Source organism: Pan paniscus, chromosome 6 (genome assembly GCF_029289425.2).
Source record: "Pan paniscus chromosome 6, NHGRI_mPanPan1-v2.0_pri, whole genome shotgun sequence".
Classification (NCBI taxonomy): domain Eukaryota; kingdom Metazoa; phylum Chordata; class Mammalia; order Primates; family Hominidae; genus Pan; species Pan paniscus.
In genome coordinates, this window is record NC_073255.2 from 54982011 (window position 1) to 55002500 (window position 20490).

The 20490-nt window shown below is 35.1% G+C and overlaps 1 protein-coding gene across 1 annotated transcript in view; it reads left to right on the forward strand.

Annotated features, from left to right (window-relative positions):
- The window catches only part of SPMIP7 (sperm microtubule inner protein 7), a 66286-nt gene that overhangs the window by 7800 nt on the left and 37996 nt on the right, over positions 1-20490 (forward strand). The window contains exon 2 of the mRNA XM_003810552.3: positions 702-799. Within this exon, the coding sequence (XP_003810600.2) occupies positions 702-799 (98 nt within the window). The remainder of the gene's footprint in view (positions 1-701; positions 800-20490) is intronic.

The window sequence follows — 20490 nt, forward strand, 5'->3', positions numbered from 1 at the left end:
TGGAACAACTACCCTTCCTCTACTTCTCCTTTTTCATCCAAGTTCTACTTTAATTGTCAAGATTATAACAAGTGTTATCTTTGGGGAGATGTCCCTAAGCCCTGACAACCTGGTTAGACTAGGTATTCTTAGGTATCCTTCCTATGCACCCCCACAGCACTCTGAGCTCAGCTATTGCTGTATTGCCACACCATATTGAAATTATCTACTTATATGTTTGTACTTTCCATTTGCTTATGGACACCTCAAAACCAGGGGCCCTGTTTTTCATCTTTATATAAAAGCTTCCAATTACAGTGTACTAAATATTTTTGAAGGCTGCTTTTTATAATTTGCTAGTTTTTTAGGGCTTCTAATCTATCATTATATGAATTATCTGCATAATAACCAGACTCCTCTTGTGTCACCACCATCCCCAACATGTCTGTGTGCACATACATAGATGTATAGTACCAAATAGGTATCTTCTAATAATAAGTAAGAAATAACAAGTGATTCTGCACTATTATAATTAGGCTCACATAGAAATTCCAGAGCTATTCTGTTCTCACAGCTAAAAGATCCAGAAAAGTTATTAAATAATCCATTAAAAAATGAATTACGATCACACAGTCTAGCTTCTAATAGTAAATATTTCTGTTGAAAAAGAACTTTTATTGTGTTTTTAACCAAAATCCCATTCACTTTTTTTGTGTTTTCAGGTTGGACAAGCCCTCTGAAAGTTACTCCTTTACAACCTCATCATGAAGGATGCTCATTAAGTCACATATTTACATTTGATGAGGAGGCAACATGTACAGTAAGATTTTCTTGCTGGGTGGTGTTATATATAATTAGTTTATTTCATTGTATTATATATATATAATTAGTTTATTTCATTGTTTAGTTATTTGATATTGTATGCCTTAGATGAATAGCTACTATGTATATAGTTCTTCTTATGTTCCAGGTACTGTGCAGACCCTTGCAATCAATGTATATTATGCATTACCTTGCACCATTCCTACAATACCATGGGGGAGGAGTGAGTAGTAGATGCAGCTGGTGCCCATCACAGACTTCCTTCACTGGCAAGTGTGTCTATTCCCAGTAGCAATGAGTGATGACCACTGAAAGGCTAACAGCCACCAGACTGGAGGACTGCACCTTCTCATGCTGTCTCTTTCAGATTTTGGCCAGTGACTGACTGACTTCTTAGAGCAACAGATTAATGCTACTCTCCAGCTGCATTCTCGCTAGCTTCTTTTCCTTCTCCTATTCTTCTGTCTTCCCTCCCCTTGGCCTGAGAGCATTCCCACAATATATCACTGGAACAACAATCCTGTCTGAATCCCTGCTCCTTAACAAGTAGTGTTGTTATTGTCATATTATTTGAGAAAACAGAAGCCCAATGATGTTAAGTAACTGACTTTTGATAAGACAGATAATAAATATAAAACCAAAATTTAAACCTAAATATTTTTCAGAATTTAAGGATTATGTTCTTAATCATCTTCCTGTGTAGATTTTATAGTCTCTAAATCCTTGACATTTAAATTGAGATACTTAAAGAATCCTAAGACATACACAGATATAAAAACATTTTTAAAAAACAGCTTTATTGAGATATATGTCATGCACCATAAAATTCAGCCCCTTAAAGAGTGCAATTCAGTGTTCTTAGAATATTCACAGAGTTGTGCAACCGTCACCACAATCTAATTTTAGACTTTTATTACCTCAAGAAAACCCATATTCATTAGCAGTAAAGGTATGAATACATTGTAAAGAATCAATTTCCATTTCTGTAACTCCTATATGTATTTCTTCTAAAGTTGATCTGCCTGAGAATTTACCTGTATAGTGCCATGTTGATTTCTTTTTTTCTTACCTTTTCCTTCACAATAACTCTTTCTAGTTTACTACAAAGGGAAATGGGTCATACCTCTCACATATTAACAGCTGTACTATGGTACCTGGCCATGAAACAAAGGGCATGAAACAGAAAGGTCATTTAAAGTATATGTCCTCAATGCCTCCTTTACTCAAGATGTCACACACATGGTAGGACTTTATGTTTTTCTTTGTCCTGTGCATTTTTCTTTTATAAGAAAATTATGGTATTAGAAATAGTGGCCTGTTCTAGGCTATTCTGAATTTAGACGAAATGCATAATGTGATTGCAAGGGTAATGAAAATTTTTATTTATTAATTTTATTTATTCTGTCTTGAAATCCTTAACAAGAGATCCATTGGTCCTGCAGGTAAATCCTGTGAGAGCAAATCAAAGTGAACCTTATAAGAAACTGAAGACCTTGTTGCCCTTTTAAAAAACCTATGCTACAAATTTATGGCAAGATTCCATGCTTTAACTATTTTAAAACTAGAATTCTGAAGTAGGAACTTGTCATGGAAAGGCTTATTAGCATATTTATTTAAATTTAAAATAAGTTTAGACTTTTTATAGCAGTGAATAAATCTAGATATTATTTCCAGTAGTGGAAGCTAAGTAATATGGACCAATATTTCCAATGGCAAAACAACTGGATTAATGTTCCTTTTTTCTAATAAGGTAGAGAGAAATTACTGGGCCAACAAGAGGATAGACTCTCTAAAATTTAAGCCTAGCACTTAGGGCCACTGTGACACTGAAAGAATTTGCAATTTTTGAAGAGGCAACCAAAAGTTTGATTTGAACTTTTGGTGGTCTCATAGAAGTAAAAGATCAGAAGTTGGAGTTGATCCATACAAGCCACCTATGACTGTGGGCTGAATACCTGGAGGCCTAAACCCTCCAAGTAAGGATAAATCAATAGTAAAAAGCACTTGAACAGACTGCAGCATAGCTTAATCCAAGTAAATAAGAAAACTTCAAGTCCTGAACTAGGATGAAGGTGATCCTAGACTGCTCTCATTTCCAGAAATCAGGCAGAAGTAAATAACATTTTTCTTTGAAGGAAGATATTATCTTATTAAACCTTAAAGTATTTTCATTAAAAACTTTTAAAGTGTAATGTTCATCACATAATTAACATATCCAAATACATAAGGAGAAAGTACACTATGAGTGAGAATCAGCAGAAATGAAAGAAAACAGAAACAGATACACACTGAGTCCATATGTTGCAAATACGCATAAAATGTTGAAGGAGAAAAAAATGAGCTCACAATTTTTGTAAAAAAATTATAAATTACCAAATGGAAATTAGAAGACTGGGGAAGGGGCCAGGCATGGTGTCTCACACCTGTAATCTTAGCACTTTGGGAGGCCAAGGCAGGATCCCTTGAGGCCAGGAGTTTGAGACCAGTCTGGCCAACATAGCAAAACCCCATCTGTACTAAAAATACAAATATTAGGCCAGGCACGGTGGCTCACACCTGTAATCCCAGCACTTTGGGAGTCCAAGGTGGGCAGATCACCTGAGGTCAGGAGTTTGAGACCAGTCTGGCCAACATGGCAAAACCCCATCGCTATTAAAAATACAAAAATTATCCAGGCGGGGTGGCACATGTCTGGGAGGTCAAGGCAGGTGGATCACCTGAGGTCAGGAGTTTGAAACCAGTCTGGCCAACATGGCAAAACCCCATTTCTATTAAAAATACAAAAGTTATCCAGGTGTGGTGGCACGTGTCTGTAGTCCCAGCTACTTGGGAGGCTAAGGCAGGAGAATTGCTTGAACTCAGGAGGTGGAGGTTGCAGTGAGCCGAGATAGCACCACTGCACTCCACACTCCAGTCTGGATGACAGAATGAGACTCTGTCTCAAAAAGAAAAGAAAAGGAAAAAAAAAGAAAAGAAAATTGGGGGTAAAAGTAATTCCAGAACTGAAAAATACAATAAACAAAGAACTTTATAGATGGGTTCAGTAATAGATTAGATACAGCTAGAGAGGTAATTGGAGAATTGGAGAACTGGTAGATAAATCAGAAGAAACTATGGTGAAGCACAAATATACAAAAATATGAAAAATACAGAAGTGAAAGTCACAAAACTAGGAAATATAGGCAGAAAAAATAACACATGCTTATTTGGAATCCCAAAAGTGTAAGAGAGAAGAAATAGAACACAAGCTAAGATACGATTTTTATATCCACTGCGTGTTTATTTCTGATATCTCCCTGAGGCATCCCCTTACATTCTCTGCTGCACATTGAGGATGAGTTATGGTTCCAAACAAACAAGCCAAAGGTGACAGCAACAGAAGCATTCTGGCAGTCTCAGCCCCAGCACCAAAAGTAGTGGCAGAAAAAGTCTCAAGTTAAAGGAGGCAAAGCAGGAAGAACATAAGAATGGAAAAAGGAAAAATCTGAAAGTTCATTTTTCAACATAGTTTATGGTAATTGCATTATTTGGAATCTGGACGTCAGTGCCATATTTTGTCAGGTCTTGTTAAATATGAAGCAATTCTAGAAATTGAGGCATTTAATGATGCTGATGGTGCTAAAGTTTTATTAGGACATAAAGGAAGTTCTACTTCAATGTGATTACTTTTATCAGAAGAAACTAAGGAACATTTAGAGTTAGAAGTAGAGATTCCCACTGAATCAGATTACAAGAATAGTAAAGATATCAAAGAGCAAATTTAGTCCTTTCTCTATGAAATAGTAGACACACAACATGTAGAAGACAGCAATAGAGAGAAGATGCACCAGCAAGAAAATAGCCACTAGAAAGTGAAGACAGACAGCAAGGAAATTAGGTAGATGATAAATTTGAGTACCTGGAAAGGAAAACATTTTATAAATAAACTGAAGATACATAACATACACAAGTGAGTTTGTAGGAATATAATCAGAAAGTGGAAGAGATGCTATATTAGAGAAAAATCTAGATTCCCCTGAAAGATTATGCCATACTATCATGATATAGCATACCAAGATAATAGTCAACAAGCATGTGAACTATAGAAAATATGACATAAATTTCAGATACTGCTAGAGAAGAATTAAACACAGGTTTAGAAAAAGTAGTTGTCTCTTTGATAAAGGGCAATAAAAACTGGTGTATTTCAGACTATGATGACTCCGGCTGATGGGAGTTACTATAAACAGTGATACTTACGTTGATTGTACCTACCCTGATATTTTTGTCAGAAATTACTATATTCGTTTCAAACATACTACTTAAGAAATAAATTTTTATCTATTTGAAACATGTACCTAATTAATTAGAAAAAAGTTAATGACATTTCAATAGAAGTTTGAAATGACCATAATATAGTTATTTCAGTTATCAAAGTACAGGGGATTGGGTTGTAAAATGCCTCTTAGGACACAAGCAAAATATATGAATTGATGTATAGTACAAAACACGTCTTAGCACCTTAGACAGGTTATATCATAGCTGCTGTTATTAGACACCTGTTTAAATTTTAGGAAACTTACATAAATTACTAGCACTTAATTTCAGGCTTGTTTTGCCTCTGGCTAATTAAGCACTCTCACACCAGTAGCTTTAGTATTGCACTAAGTTTTTGAAATAAAAGTGAATAAAGCCTCCCCATTGATTTATGATATATAAAATGTTCTCATGGCCTACTTGTTTACAAAGTGTAAACCATTTTCACGGGAATTTACCTATTTATGGCCCAGAAATAGTTTTATGTTGAAAATATTTATATTTTAGAAAAGGAGATAAACACAACTTCATTCATGAAATAAATATTAGCCTAAAGAATAATAAGAAATGTTTTCCTTTAAATGTCAGAGGCAGCATTTGATCAAGTTAACACAGTTTAATTAATTAATTAATTAATTTATTTATTTATTTATTTAAGACAGAGTCTTGCTCTGTCACCCCAGCGGAGTGCAGTGGCATGATCTTAGCTCACTGCAACCTCTACCTCCTGGGTTCAAGCAATTCTCATGCTTCATCCTCCCTAGTAGCTGGGATTACAGGCATGTGCCACCACGCCTGGCTATGTTTTGTATTTTTAGCAGAGACAGGTTTCACCATGTTGGCCTGCTTGTTCTCGAACTCCTGACCTCAAGTGATCCACCTGCCTCGGCCTCCCAAAGTGCTGGGTTTACAGGTGTGAGCCACCATGCCAGGCCAACACTATTTTAAAATAAGGTAATTGTTTTGGTTACTAGGGTCAAAATCAAAGAGATTATATATTTTTTATTATATCTACCTCAAATTACAATCTAATAATTTCTGCATATGTAGAATAACCCAAAATAATAAGCTGGTAAAATAAGCTGTAATTTTCCTGATGCAATATTACTGATAGATACAGCACTGATATTGTTGATACAACATTGACATTAATTTGAATAATGTTCATTTATATTCTCAAATTTAGAACACTATTACTTTCATAAAACAATACTTTTATAAGAAGCTTAGGAGTAAAAGAACTGATAAATAAATAAAGTAAGTTTTACTGGATTTTTTGGTACACAATCATTCATAAAATTCTGGGAATTGAGGATCAATTCTGCTGTAGTCAATTTGAATATTTTGTAATTCCATATCTGAATAAATAAAGCTTGTATTTAATTATGTGGTAAAATTAATAGTTAATAAATTTTTTTAAATGTAAAATTTCTTCATTTAATATTATTTGAGAGCAACAAAATACAGAAGAATTTAAAAAGTAAAGACCTAATCAACCAGAGAAAAACTGCATAAAACCAAAATCAATGATATATCTTAAAAGCGGCCAGAGGTGGGGGAAAAAAACACAGATTACCTTCAAAGGCTTGACAGATCTTTTCTACATAGCAATGATAGATTACAACAGGCGTTCTTATATATATTTATTTATTACATATTTAATATATAATATATTCATATTTAATATGTTGTATATAGTTTATATATTATATATTGTATATGTGATATATATTTTTATATATTATATTATGTGCTATACATTATATTTATATATTTGATATGTTATATTTATATATTTGATATATAATATGCTTATATTTATATATAATATTTACTACATTTATATTTGACATAGTATATACTTATATTTATGTATAATATATACTACATGTTATATAAATATATTATATAATGTGTGTACATCATATATACCATATAATACATTATATATATACATATTATTATATAATATATTGCATATATTATATTAAATATTATATATAAATATGTTATATGTTATATGATATAGATTATAATGTATAATTATAACTAATATGATATCTAACATATATAATATAATATATAATCATATTATATATTATATATTATAATATATAATCAGATTATATATTATATATTATAATATATAATTAGATATTATACTATATTACTATATATTATTACATAATATATTATTATATATAAAAAGCATAAGCTAATATATAATATGTAAAATATAAACATATATTTATAATACATAAACCATCAGCTAATATATATAATAAATATATATGTAATATCTTTATTATATATAAAATGTATATTATATATTTATTATATAAGATGTTATATTATCATATATATGATAAAATGTTCTATTATATTATATGTGTATATGTTTTATATATATTATATTATGTTATATGTGTATTGAAATGGTGTCATTGTCTGGGGTAATACCCGAGGTTTGTTGTCCCTTGGCCATGGAAAACTAAGACACATCAGAGTGTGGATAAGAGTGGTTGTTTAACAGGCAAAAGAAAGTAAAGAGCTCTCTGCACAGAGAGGCTTCCTGGAGAAAATGGGTTCCTGCTTCTGCAGTGAAATGCAGGTTTTGTAGATGAGATTGAGGAGGTGGTGTCTAATTTACATAGGGCACACAAGATTGGCTGAACCAGATGTTCCATTTGCATAGCACATGAGAATCTGGCCACTGCCACCCTAATCTTATTATGTAGATGGGTTCTCTACCTGGCTGGCACCATGTTGCTTACTTTTTACTGTACACGTGGTGACAAAGAAAAGGGAAGATGGAGCCTCCATGTTGAATATACCTGGCTTCCTGGTAGCCCTTCCCTATTGGCACAGCTGTCAGCGTTCACACATGCAAACTTCGAGCTTACTTATCTATGTTTACAGCTAGATTTTTCAGGCTGATCTTTGTTAGAAAAGAAATGATTTGGGTGCTGCTTTTTGTTAAAAGGGAAACCCTGTCAAGGACTCTGTTGCACTTACTATCTGCTTAAATAATTTGTTTCTAGCTCCTGTATCAACATGACAGTGTATTTTGCTACACTGACAGAGAGACCACCATTAAATTAAAAATATTGCAAACCACACAAAATACACAAAATGAATAGAAGAAAATAAAATAAATCTATTCAAAATTCAACCAACTGTAATAAAACAAAATACAAGAATCAGAACAATCTAGTGAAGACAATTACTCCCACATCAACTATTTAGCAGTAAATGAAACATTGTACTACACCACTCCAAACTGAATTACATATTTTCAAATAAGCCTTTGAGATTATAAAGGTCTGCCTTCATACAGAAATCCAAAAATTAAATGCAAATCAGTGACAAAAAATAATAAAAAATTATTTTGGAATAATAATTAAATGGTGCAAAGGAAAAACAGAAAACAAAAATTTAACAAAGGACATTGAATAAAAAATGAAAAAATATTCAAGAGAATGAACATGAGATAAAGAATATTTAAAAGTGTTAAAGAGAAGATGGTTGAAGTGGAAGATATACAAAGAAGAAACAATATACATATAATTGGAGGTCCTGAAGAGCAAAAACCAAACAGTGGAACAGAATGTGTTAAACCGTGGTTTCTGGACCTTGGCATGGTCAGAATTTTGGGCTTCATAACTCTTTGCTGAAGGAGACTATCCTGTGCAATGTAGGATGATTAGCAGCACCCCTGACCTCACCCACTAGATGCCAGTAGCACCCTTCCCAGGTGAAAAGCTACAAAATGAACAGCAAAGTAAATCAAAAGAAAGCACGAAAAGAAAAATAAAAAAATGATAAGCAAAGTAATGAATAAATTAGAGAAGATGAAGTAACGGGCACTCAAGCTACTTTTCTGCTTTAGCCAAATAGAAAACTGGACAAATTATAAAAAATAATCATTTCCAGACACTGGCCAAAGGCACTGAAGGACTGGGATCTCTAAAGAAGGGAAACTAACAATGTGAGCCCTGCAATTACACCAGCTTGCTTCCTGGGGGCAGTTTTTAAGCCACAGCCCAGGAAAGTGAAACCCAAACATAGCTTTACATTCTTGTTGGATTGAGGAGAGAGATTAGAGTTCTGGGAAGCCAAGGAATGTAGGATTTGCAGGGTAAGATAGCAGAGAAGAGGGAGTTATCAGGATGTGGAGGAGCAGTGGGGCTTTGGAGATATGCAGAAGAGATCACTCAGGTCTTTGGGTACTGATCTATGTATACATAAGAGGAACTACTAAAGCTAAGGAAAAACCCACTGTAAAGAAGTGGGCATAAGCTTTCCTTGAAACTCAAACAGGACAGGGAACGTTTTATGTCCCCACAAACTAGAATAAAAGACTTTATAGTACATAGGTACATCAGGTCAGATCTTCGAAGGGATATTACCTTTGTAGTCAGGCTTAACTAGTCCAACTTTAAAGATTCCTCTGGACTTTCTCAAATTTTAAAAGCATCCAACTGATTCCAATTACTTTATTTGCTGGAAAAAAAAATCCAAAACTTAAGAATAAAACAACTTCCAGCAACCAACCAACAACTTAAAGTCCAAAATAAGTTCTCAGTTTAAAAAATAAAATGAAACTACTTTTCATGCAAAGAGGCAGAAAAATATCACCCATAGGGGAAAAATCTGTCAATAATAACAGATCTATGAGTGATAGACATAGAAGACCAAGCAGCTATTGTATTCAAACAGCTATTACAAATCTGTTTCATATGTTCTGATCATAGAGACATCCACAACCATGATGAGAACAAGGGATGATATGAAGATACAAACGGACTTCTAGACATGAAAAATACATCTGAAGTAAAAGATAAGTTGGTAGTTTTAAGAACAGAGCAGATCTTGCATGATGAAAGATCAGTGAAAATAAAGACATAGCAACATAAACTATTCAAAATGAAAAGAGAGAAAATAAAGCTTCAAAATAAAGCATCAGTTACTGTGGAACGGTATCTAGTAAGAAGTCTAACATGCATGCATTGGGGTCTCAGAATAAAAGTGACCTGAGAAAAAAGATTGGTGACACAATGACACAAATTGTTCCTAACCGATCAAAATTATAAATCTGAAGACACAAGATGTTCAACAAATTTCAATCTGTATAAATTTTTTTTTAAATTATGCCCAAGGCCGGGCGCGGTGGCTCACGCCTGTAATCCCAGCACTTTGGGAGGCCGAGTTGGGCGGATCACGAGGTCAGGAGATCGAGACCATCCTGGCTAACACGGTGAAACCCCGTCTCTACTAAAAATACAAAAAATTAGCCGGGCGTGGTAGCGGGCGCCTGTAGTCCCAGCTACTCGGGAGGCTGAGGCAGGAGAATGGCGTGAACCCGGGAGGCGGAGCTTGCAGTGAGCCGAGATCGCGCCACTGCAGTCCAGCCTGGGCGACAGAGCGAGACTCCGTCTCAAAAAAAAAAAAAAAAAAAAATTATGCCCAAAACACATCAATGACATTGCTGAAAAACAGTGATAAAGATAAAATCTTAAAAACAGCTAGAGAAAAGATATTTACAAAGAAACACATGTAAGAATGACTTCTGGCTTTTTGTCAGTTTGTGCAAGCCAGAAGAAAATAAATGCACATATTTTAAGTAACAAAAATAAATAACAATAAACTAAGAAGATATTAACTAACAATAAAAATATTTAAAATTAGAGGCAAAATAGAAACATTTTTGTAAAAACAAAGCTGAAAGAATGCACTGCCAGTAGACCTGAAGGAATTTCTTTAGACAGAAGAAAATAACGTATATGAAAATTCAAGTTCACACAATGAAATAAATTGAGGTGAACAGAAATGGTAAACATATGGGTAAATATAAAATACTATTTTTCATCTTGGAGTGCTTTACAATATCACTGTTTAAAGCAACAATAATAGTAATGTGTTTCAGGTTTATAGCATATAAAAAAGTAAATTGTGTGATAGTAGTATAAGAGACAGCAAAGAAAATGAGCATATGCTGTTTAAATTTTTTTTGCACTATTTTTGAAATGATATATTATTATCCTGTAAACCCTGGAGTTAAAGATGTATGTTGTAAAATATGTATACTATAAATCCTAGAGAGACAGCAACAACAGAAAAGAAAAAAATTTTCTAAAGCATATGTAGTAAGTTAATAGGAGATAAAATGAAATTTTAAAATTAAAAAAATTCTTAACTAACTCAAAAGAAAGTAACACAAAAGAAAAATAGAGAAGATAAAACAAATAGAAAACAAAAACAGATTTAAACCAAATTATGTCCACTGTTAAATAGAATTTAATATAATGAACTTAAAAGTCACAAATTGTTAGTTGGATAAAAAATTAAGACCCAGCCGGGCGAGGTGGCTCACGCCTGTAATTCCAGCACTTTGGGACGCCGAGGAGAGTGGACCACCTGAGGTCAGGAGTTCAAGACCAACCTGACTAACATGGTAAAACCCTGTCTCTACTAAAAATACAAAAATTAGCCGGATGTAGTGGTGGGCGCCTGTAATCCCAGCTACTCGGGAGGCTGAGGCAGTAGAAACGCTCAAACCTGGGAGGCAGAGGTTGCAGTGAGCTGAGATCACACCATTGTGCTACAGCCTGGGCAACAGAGTGAGATTCTGTCTCCAAAAAAAAAAAAAAAAAAAAAAAAAAATTAGTACCCTACTTATACGCTGACCACAAGAAAACCATGTGAAATATAAATAGAAGTTTAAGGTAAGATGTGAAAATATATATCATTCAAAAACTAGTCAAATTAATGCAGAATTAGCTGTAATAACATCAGACAAAGTGAATTTCAGAACAAGAAATTTTACTGAGGACTCAGATATTTTACAATAGGAAAGGGATCAATCCATAAAATGTACATAAAATGTATTTAAAATGTATGTCACCTAGTAACAGAACTCAAAATACATGAAGCACAAACTTATAGAACTGAAAGGCAGATTTACCGTTAGTAGATATCTCAAAACTCTGTCCTCAGTAGTTTATAGGAAAGGTAGACAGAAAAAAAGGGGGATATGGAACATATGAAAAATATTATGAACTAACTTGACCTAATTGATATAAATAACAATGGCACACAGAACATTCACTGAGATAAATTATATTCTGGAATATCAAACAAATCAAATGAAATAAAAAAATTGAAAATATAGAAAGATGTTCTCTGATTGCAACAAAATTAAACTAGAACTCAATAATAAAAGATGCCTGGTAAAAAATAAAAACATATGTGCACATTTAGAATATAGCGATATACAAATGGTTAATACATCATTATAAAGTTAGGTTTATTCAGGTATGTAAGGTTTGCTTAACTTTAGAAAATTGATAAATGTGATTCATTGTGTTAACTGATTAAAATACAAGTCATCTACTCATCACAAGATATGAAAAAAAATTGAAAAAAAGAATTGACATTATCCTTAAATTAATAATGGATGTCTGTGAAAAGGTAAATCAAACTTAATATTAAATAGTGAAATGTTGAAAGCATCCCCTGTGTAAGCAATCTCAAGCAAGTATGTCCTCTTTCATGTTCTCTTTTCTCCTCCTCCTTTCACCTAAGCACTGAAGTTCTTAGCCAGCCCAGTTAAGCAAACATAAAAATGGTATACAAATTGGAGGTGACTAAACAACCCTATTATTCTTGGTAATATGATTATGTATGTAAACATCCAAATAAATATGCAGTTAAATTACTTTTCGTTTTATTTTACCTTATGTTATTTTTAAGACAGAGTCCTGCTTCGTCACCCAGGCTGGAGTGTAGTGGCGTGATCACAGCTCACTGCAGCCTCAACCTCCTGAGCTCAAGCCATCATCCTGCCTCAGCCCCCCAGGTATCTGGGACTACAGGCATGCACCACCATGCCCAGCTAATTTTTGTATTTTTGTGGAGACGGGGTCTCCCCATGTTGCCCAAGCTGGTCTGGAACTCCTGAGCTTAGGCAATCTGCCACTGACTCCAGCCTATACAGTTAAACTACTATGATAAAAAGAAACTGAATAAGGTTTTTAGAAATAAACATTATTGGAAATGAATTTATTGTATTCTAAATATCAGCAAGAAACAGAAAGTTTTAAAACATTTAACCTATCACTTAAAATTGTATCAAAAACTATTCACTGTTGAGTAATAAATTTATGAAACTGTATTCAAGAATCCTATGGCAAAACTAGTAAATGTATTGAGAGAAAATCTAAAACCTAAATAGACAGGGCAATATGCTATTATCTGGAATGGAAACTTAAAATGTTTAAAAAGTTTAGAGCTTCCTAAGTTGATTTATAGTTTCAGTGCCATCTAAATCAATATTCTAACTATATTTTTGTGGGACTTTGAAAAGTTCTTTAAAAAAATAGATACATAAAAACAAAGAATCAGAAATAACTAAGACTATTCTTAAGTAGAGGGGAAAAATTCAATATCCTTTTATAGCAACTTGCTGGCCTCATAAGGGTCACAATGTTTTAATGGAAAAACTTCTGTTTTCAAGAAAAAAATGTTCACTTGCTAGGATGTAACCTGAGTGTTGAAGCAATTCTCCTCTTGCCTAAGAGAATAAAAACTACTCAAAGCTTTTCCTGACCTACAATTAAAAGAAACAATAAGAGGCGTTCTCAAGCTTGCAGGATAATACAGATTCTGGGTCCCACATTTTCCCTAATGGCCTCACCATTGGGTTAGCTTACTAGAAACTCAGTATCAGAGCCTTTACCTTGAGAAGACAGCCATGAGGAGGCTTTTCTGCAAATGAAAATAGCCTTACAACAGCCTTCAGTTTTAGGACTTCCAAATTATGCTAAACCTTTCACGCTGTTCATTCATGAAAATAACATTCAGGCATTAGGAGTACTTACCCAAAAACATGAAGGAAAATAGAGGCCAATCACATATTATAGCCTGTGATTGGACTCAGTAGCTAAGGCATATTTTAATTGTTTAAAAGCGGTAGCAGCAGCAGCCAAATTGGTAGTTTCATCTAAGCCGCTTTTAAGACATGAGCTTTATTTGCAAGTCTTGCACAGTGCAAAAAAATATATATTAAATTCCAGTCAAACTCTATATTTGTCAGCAAATAGATTAACACCTTCTGGAATTCTCTCTTGTCTCCTAATTTCTATCTGAAATGTTGCAACTTACTTAACCCTGCTACTCTACTACCCCTGCCTCATGCAGGTGAAGACCACAATTGTGAGTGTAGTGTTAGAAATAGTAGCTCCTCATGTTCATATGTGAGATAATCCCTTTGATAATCCTGAGTTGATACTTTTTGTTTTTTGGTCTTATTATAAAACTCAGAAGGAAAATACCAGGCAGGGTATGATCTTATCACCTGAAATGAGTTAATACAGAAGAGAACTCTCACCTAATATAAGTCAGTTTCTCCTGAGCTTGTACATATAGCTAAAGACAAGTCAGTAAATATTTATACAGATAGTTACATGCTTTTGGAGTAGTCCGTGATTTTGGCGTGTTATAGAAACAAAGAGGGGGACCCCCCATTAAAAACAGTCTCCAAGCAAATGCGCTCCTTTCTGCTAGCCTCTTATCATCATGAACTGCCATTATTAAGATTGAAGATCATAGCTGTAAAACTAAACCTGAGTATCAAAGGAATTCCCTGGCAGATTTCTATGCTAAATCAACTAGTGCTGAAACTGTTAGGATATACAATTTGAATAAACTCTGTAAGATTGATCCAAATCAACTCCCCTACGTTGACCTATTTAACAAACTGTGAAATGTGCCTGATTTGGAAAAACAAAATTGGTATCCGAATGCCTGTAAATTCAGTGTTAAACGTGAACTCGAAGAGCTCTCAGATGGGTGCCTAATACTTCCTTCTGGTACTTCCTGAGTCCTTGAAGCTTCCACTGTTAAAAGTTTTGCACTCCACAAAGCTCTTCACTCTACAACTCATCATATAACAGACAGCATGATCCAAATTATGAACAAATACTGGTGGGGTAACTGTTATCAAATTGATAAAATGGTTCATAACCAATGTTTGGTTTGTCAAACTCATAATCCTGTGAAAACAATAAAAACTTCAGGTGGTGTATTTTCACTACTGGACTTTATTCAATTGTCATTTTCAGTGGGATATCTGTATATTTACATGTTATCTGGCTGGATAGAAGCTTTCCCATCTGGGAAAGCTGATCTTATGATGGTAGCTAAGAAGTTATTTAAAAAGTATTTCTTTTATGGAGCATCCCTGGAGAAATCTCCAGCAACAGAGGAACCTATTTCACTGGACAATTTAGAAACAGTCGAATAAGCTTATGCACACAATGGCATCACCATTGTCCCTATTACCCTTAGTCTTCTGGAAAGGTCAAAAGACAAATGGCATTTTACAGCTGAAATTGGCAAAGTTAACTGAATCAATTTGATTGTGCTGGCTTTAATGGTAATCATTACTGAGGTAATATTACCTCGGCTTTAATGGTAATCAAATCCACCCCCAGTGGAAAACATCGATTGACTCCTTATGGAATAGTTCCTGGAAGGCATATGCCCTTAATAATAGAACCTCGTGTATCTTCCATTATCCTAAACTCTGATATGACTAAATACTGCAGGCTTTAATGCATTATGTCATAGTGTATTTTCACCAGGTGAAGGAGATCTTCCATGACCCACAGACTGAGAACAACCAGACCTTTCAAAACCCAGAACCTGGAGATTGGATCTTCTGAAAATGACATCAGAGACCTCATTGAACCCATGGTCCTCTCCCTATTGGAAGAGACCATACCAAGTTCTACTTGCCACCCATGCTGCAGTAAAATATCAAAGGCTTAAACCTTGGGTTCACATCTTAAAGCTCAAAAGGGCCCCTCCAAGCTCCTGGAAATGTATACCTGTTTGAGACTTGAAGGTAAACCTGACCAGGAAAACTTTTCCCCAGAAGCAGATGCCATCCTAGACATTAACAGCTATCCTAACGCCATAGATCAAGACTTTTCTGACATCATGAAAACTGAAAACCTTATCCTTTTTCCTCTTTTTCCTATTTCTGCCATCCTAATCCTTCCCTTTCTTTACAGGAAAAGCCATGGACTGTAATTTGTGGATGGCTTTAGCAAAGGCTTATGCTCCAGTAAGAAACCAAAACAATTGTTAAATTTGTAGCTAATGCCCCCAAATCAGGAAACGATTCCACTAATGCCACTGCCTGTCTGTGTTAACAGTGACAGTCATGCTAAAACCTCAAAGGAGGAGTAGAAGTTGATATTCTAGACATGACTGCTACTTGCTTTCCTATGCTTATTGAAAACAATACTCTGACCTTTCCAGTTAATAACAGAATGGCTACTAAATATAAAAAACCTATCAAAGTGATGCCTACAAAAGGTATATTGTGCTTCCAGGCATTGAATACTCAAGATTTGGGGATCACTTATGGGGGTACAAGTAATTGCTTGTATGATGTCGCTGGACTAAATCCAGTAAGGTCTCGTTCCACTGAATACTATTATGCATCCTTCCAGCATGCTATAAAGGGACCACACACAGAAAATAAATTACTTACTGAACCTGGCTCACGCGCTATGTAGGCCTATGGGTGAAAAAGTGTAACTGGCCTCTGCTCACATGCCACCAGGTGGCCCTCTTTTCCAGCTCCTGGGGGCCTGCAGACACATTGGGTCTGAGGAGAATTTGTTTACTGTGTTCTGCCTCCTTGCTGATTCATATCTTGCTAATGGGCCTGGCTCATTCCTGTCTTCCAAATAGCTTTCTCTGAAAGTTTCCATAATACCTTCCATAATCAAAGGCCAAAGTGATCAATAACCAAAATTCGTACTAACCTTAAAGTGGAATGAAGATAAGTTAATTTCCACTGAGAAAAGTTTCTAATGAGGTTCCTGGATGCTCACTCTTGTTGGTAGATGGTGCCAGTTGTATGGAACTTGAAGGTAATCCATAAATTGGGAAAAAATCTTGAAATTTGTAGCCAATTGTATTTTCCAAGGTTTAAATGGGAAGAAGCCACTCTCCTGAAGGGGGATAAAAAAAGGTCATGTTCAGCAAAAACCCTTAATGGAACACCGTACGGTGTTAGATCTCTTCTTGGCTTATGTTGGAGTCTTGCACATGGTGCTAAACAGAACTGAATGCTGCACTTACCTTCCTGCTGGTTTTACTACTACAGAAAGCTTAATTTAAAAGGTAGCCAACACTGCAATTCCTGTAGACACTGCCACCGAATGCACCAGGGATATTTCTCAGGGGAAAGAAACACATGACGTGATTATGGGAGTAGCTAACAGCTGGTTTGCAGGTGTCCAAAATGGTGGATGGCAAGGCTGGCTAGTCTAAGATTTTTCTCATCTCTGTGTTTCATTTAATCATCTACAGATTACTATGATTGATATTACCAGGCTAACTACAAAAATAGGTATCTCTTTAAATCAGACCATTTTACAGCACACTATGGTTCTTAATTGCCACTCCACCCCAAACACAGACTATGACCACTAAGACTTAAATACTGATGAATTGTCTTTATTGCCTGAATTCTGAATTGTTTGTTCTGATGAGTTTGGTTCGCAGAGATTCCTGTTGCATAGTGTACTTCACTTTCTTTATATTATCCTCCCAATAGCCATTATAGTGGCCTCCCTCCTGTGTTATATCCCTTAAGAATTATAAATGCTTATATGTAGCCATCCTTTGTATATCAAAAGATCTCATTACAGTTAGAGTAAAAAAACACGAGGAAAACATAATCATCCAACTAATTTCATATAATGAATTGTGAATTTATATAGAGATCAAACAAGTCCATTATGAAGGTGACAGAAAGGAGTGTCAGTGCCAAGGTTTTGGTCAATCTCTTAAAATTGAGTGGCTGAGCAAAAGAGAATAATTGTTAAATTAAATTACATTGGCCTGAAACTAACCTACGTATGTAATAAACTGTAATCTAAATTATAGGTGAACCAACTGCAACCTAACAACTTGTGAGTAAATTCTTACAACATGCAGCTGTGTTGCAGCCAATCATAGCAGTCAAGCTTTCAGCCAATCACAGGCTGCAAACCAGCAAAAGATGTTAAACTAAGGCAAACAGAACTGTAACCATGCAGACTATTTTTGTATATCACTTCTGTTTTCTGGCTATAAATATTCCCCGCCCACATTTTGTAGTGGAACTCTCTGAACTGCTTTTGTGTTGAGTGCTACCTTTTTCACGAATCTTTTTTTTTCTGCCCAGTTAAACACTGTTAAATTTAATTTAAGGTTCTTTTTCTTTTCTTTTCTTTTTTTGAGATGGCGTCTCACTGTGTCACCCAGGCTGGAGTGCGATGGCATGATATCAGCTCACTGCAACCTCCGCCTCCCAGGTTCAAGCAATTCTCCTGCCTCAGCCTCCTGAGTAGCTAGGATTACAGGCACTTGCCATCATGCCCAGCTAATTTTTGTTTTTTTTTTGTAGAGGTGGAGTTTCACCATGTTGACCAGGCTGGCCTTGAACTCCTGACCTCAGATGATCCTCCGGCCTCGACCTCCCAAAGTGCTGGGATTACAGGCATGAGCCACCACACCCGGCTTTTCTTTTTAATAGTAACATATTCACAGGTTCCAGGGATTTGAACATGGATATATTTGGGGGTTTAAATATGAATATATTAAAATGATTTTTAAAATTCAAGTAAAGGAAATGAGGGAAATTTATTGCGAACAAGTGTACACTAAAAGAAATCCTGCCTAATAAAATATTACTTTTTTCCTTTTAAGGTTCATATGATTGTTTTAAATAAACGTATAACATTGTCCTCTGAATGTATGTATGACAACTGTAGAGTAAGAGATGAAAGCATGTGATAAACTAATATAAGAGCCCTCAGAAATAACGCCACCACATATCTACAACTATCTGATCTTTGACAAACCTGACAAAAACAAGCAATGGGGAAAGGATTCCCTATTTCATAAATGGTGCTGGGAAAACTGGCTAGCCACATATAGAAAGCTGAAACTGGATCCCTTCCTTACACCTTATACAAAAATCAATTCAAGATGGATTAAAGACTTAAACGTTAGACCTAAAACCATAAAAACCCTAGAAGAAAACCTAGGCATTACCATTCAGGACATAGGCATGGGCAAGGACTTCATGTCTAAAACACTAAAAGCAATGGCAACAAAAGCCAAAATTGACAAATGGGATCTAATTAAACTAAAGAGCTTCTGCACAGCAAAAGAAACTACCATCAGAGTGAACAGGCAACCTACAAAATGGGAGAAAATTTTTGCAACCTACTCATCTGACAAAGGGCTAATATCCAGAATCTACAATGAACTCAAACAAATTTACAAGAAAAAAACAAACAACCCCATCAAAATGTGGGCAAAGGACATGAACAGACACTTCTCAAAAGAAGACATTTATGCAGCCAAAAAACACATGAAAAAATGCTCATCATCACTGGCCATCAGAGAAATGCAAATCAAAACCACAATGAGATACCATTTCACACCAGTTAGAATGGCAATCATTAAAAAGTCAGGAAACAACAGGTGCTGGAGAGGATGTGGAGAAATAGGAACACTTTTACACTGTTGGTGGGACTGTAAACTAGTTCAACCATTGTGGAAGTCAGTGTGGCGATTCCTCAGGGATCTAGAACCAGAAATACCATTTGACCCAGCCATCCCATTACTGGGTATATACCCAAAGGACTATAAATCATGCTGCTATAAAGACACATGCACACATATGTTTATTGTGGCACTATTCACAATAGCAAAGACTTGGAACCAACCCAAATGTCCCACAATGATAGACTGGATTAAGAAAATGTGGCACATATACACCATGGAATACTATGCAGCCATAAAAAATGATGAGTTCATGTCCTTTGTAGGGACATGGATGAAATTGGAAATCATCATTCTCAGTAAACTATCACAAGAACAAAAAACCAAACACCGCATATTCTCACTCATAGGTGGGAATTGAACAATGAGAACACATGGACACAGGAAGGGGTACATCAAACTCTGGGGACTGTTGTGGGGTGGGGGGAGGGGGGAGGGATAGCATTGGGAGATATACCTAATGCTAGATGACAAGTTAGTGGTTGCAGTGCACCAGCATGTCACATGTACACATATGTAACTAACATGCACATTGTGCACATGTACCCTAAAACTTAAAGTATAATAATAATAAATAAATAAATAAAAGGGTTGAAATGTTTGTACACATTGTGTGAAGTGGTATGTTAACTCTAAGTGAACTGTGGAGAGTTAAGCATGCACATTGTTTTTTCTAGAGGAGTCACTAAAATGCAATGTAAAGAAGTATAGTTAAAGAGTCGATTGATGGCTTAAGTTGGAATTCTAAAAAAGCAAAAA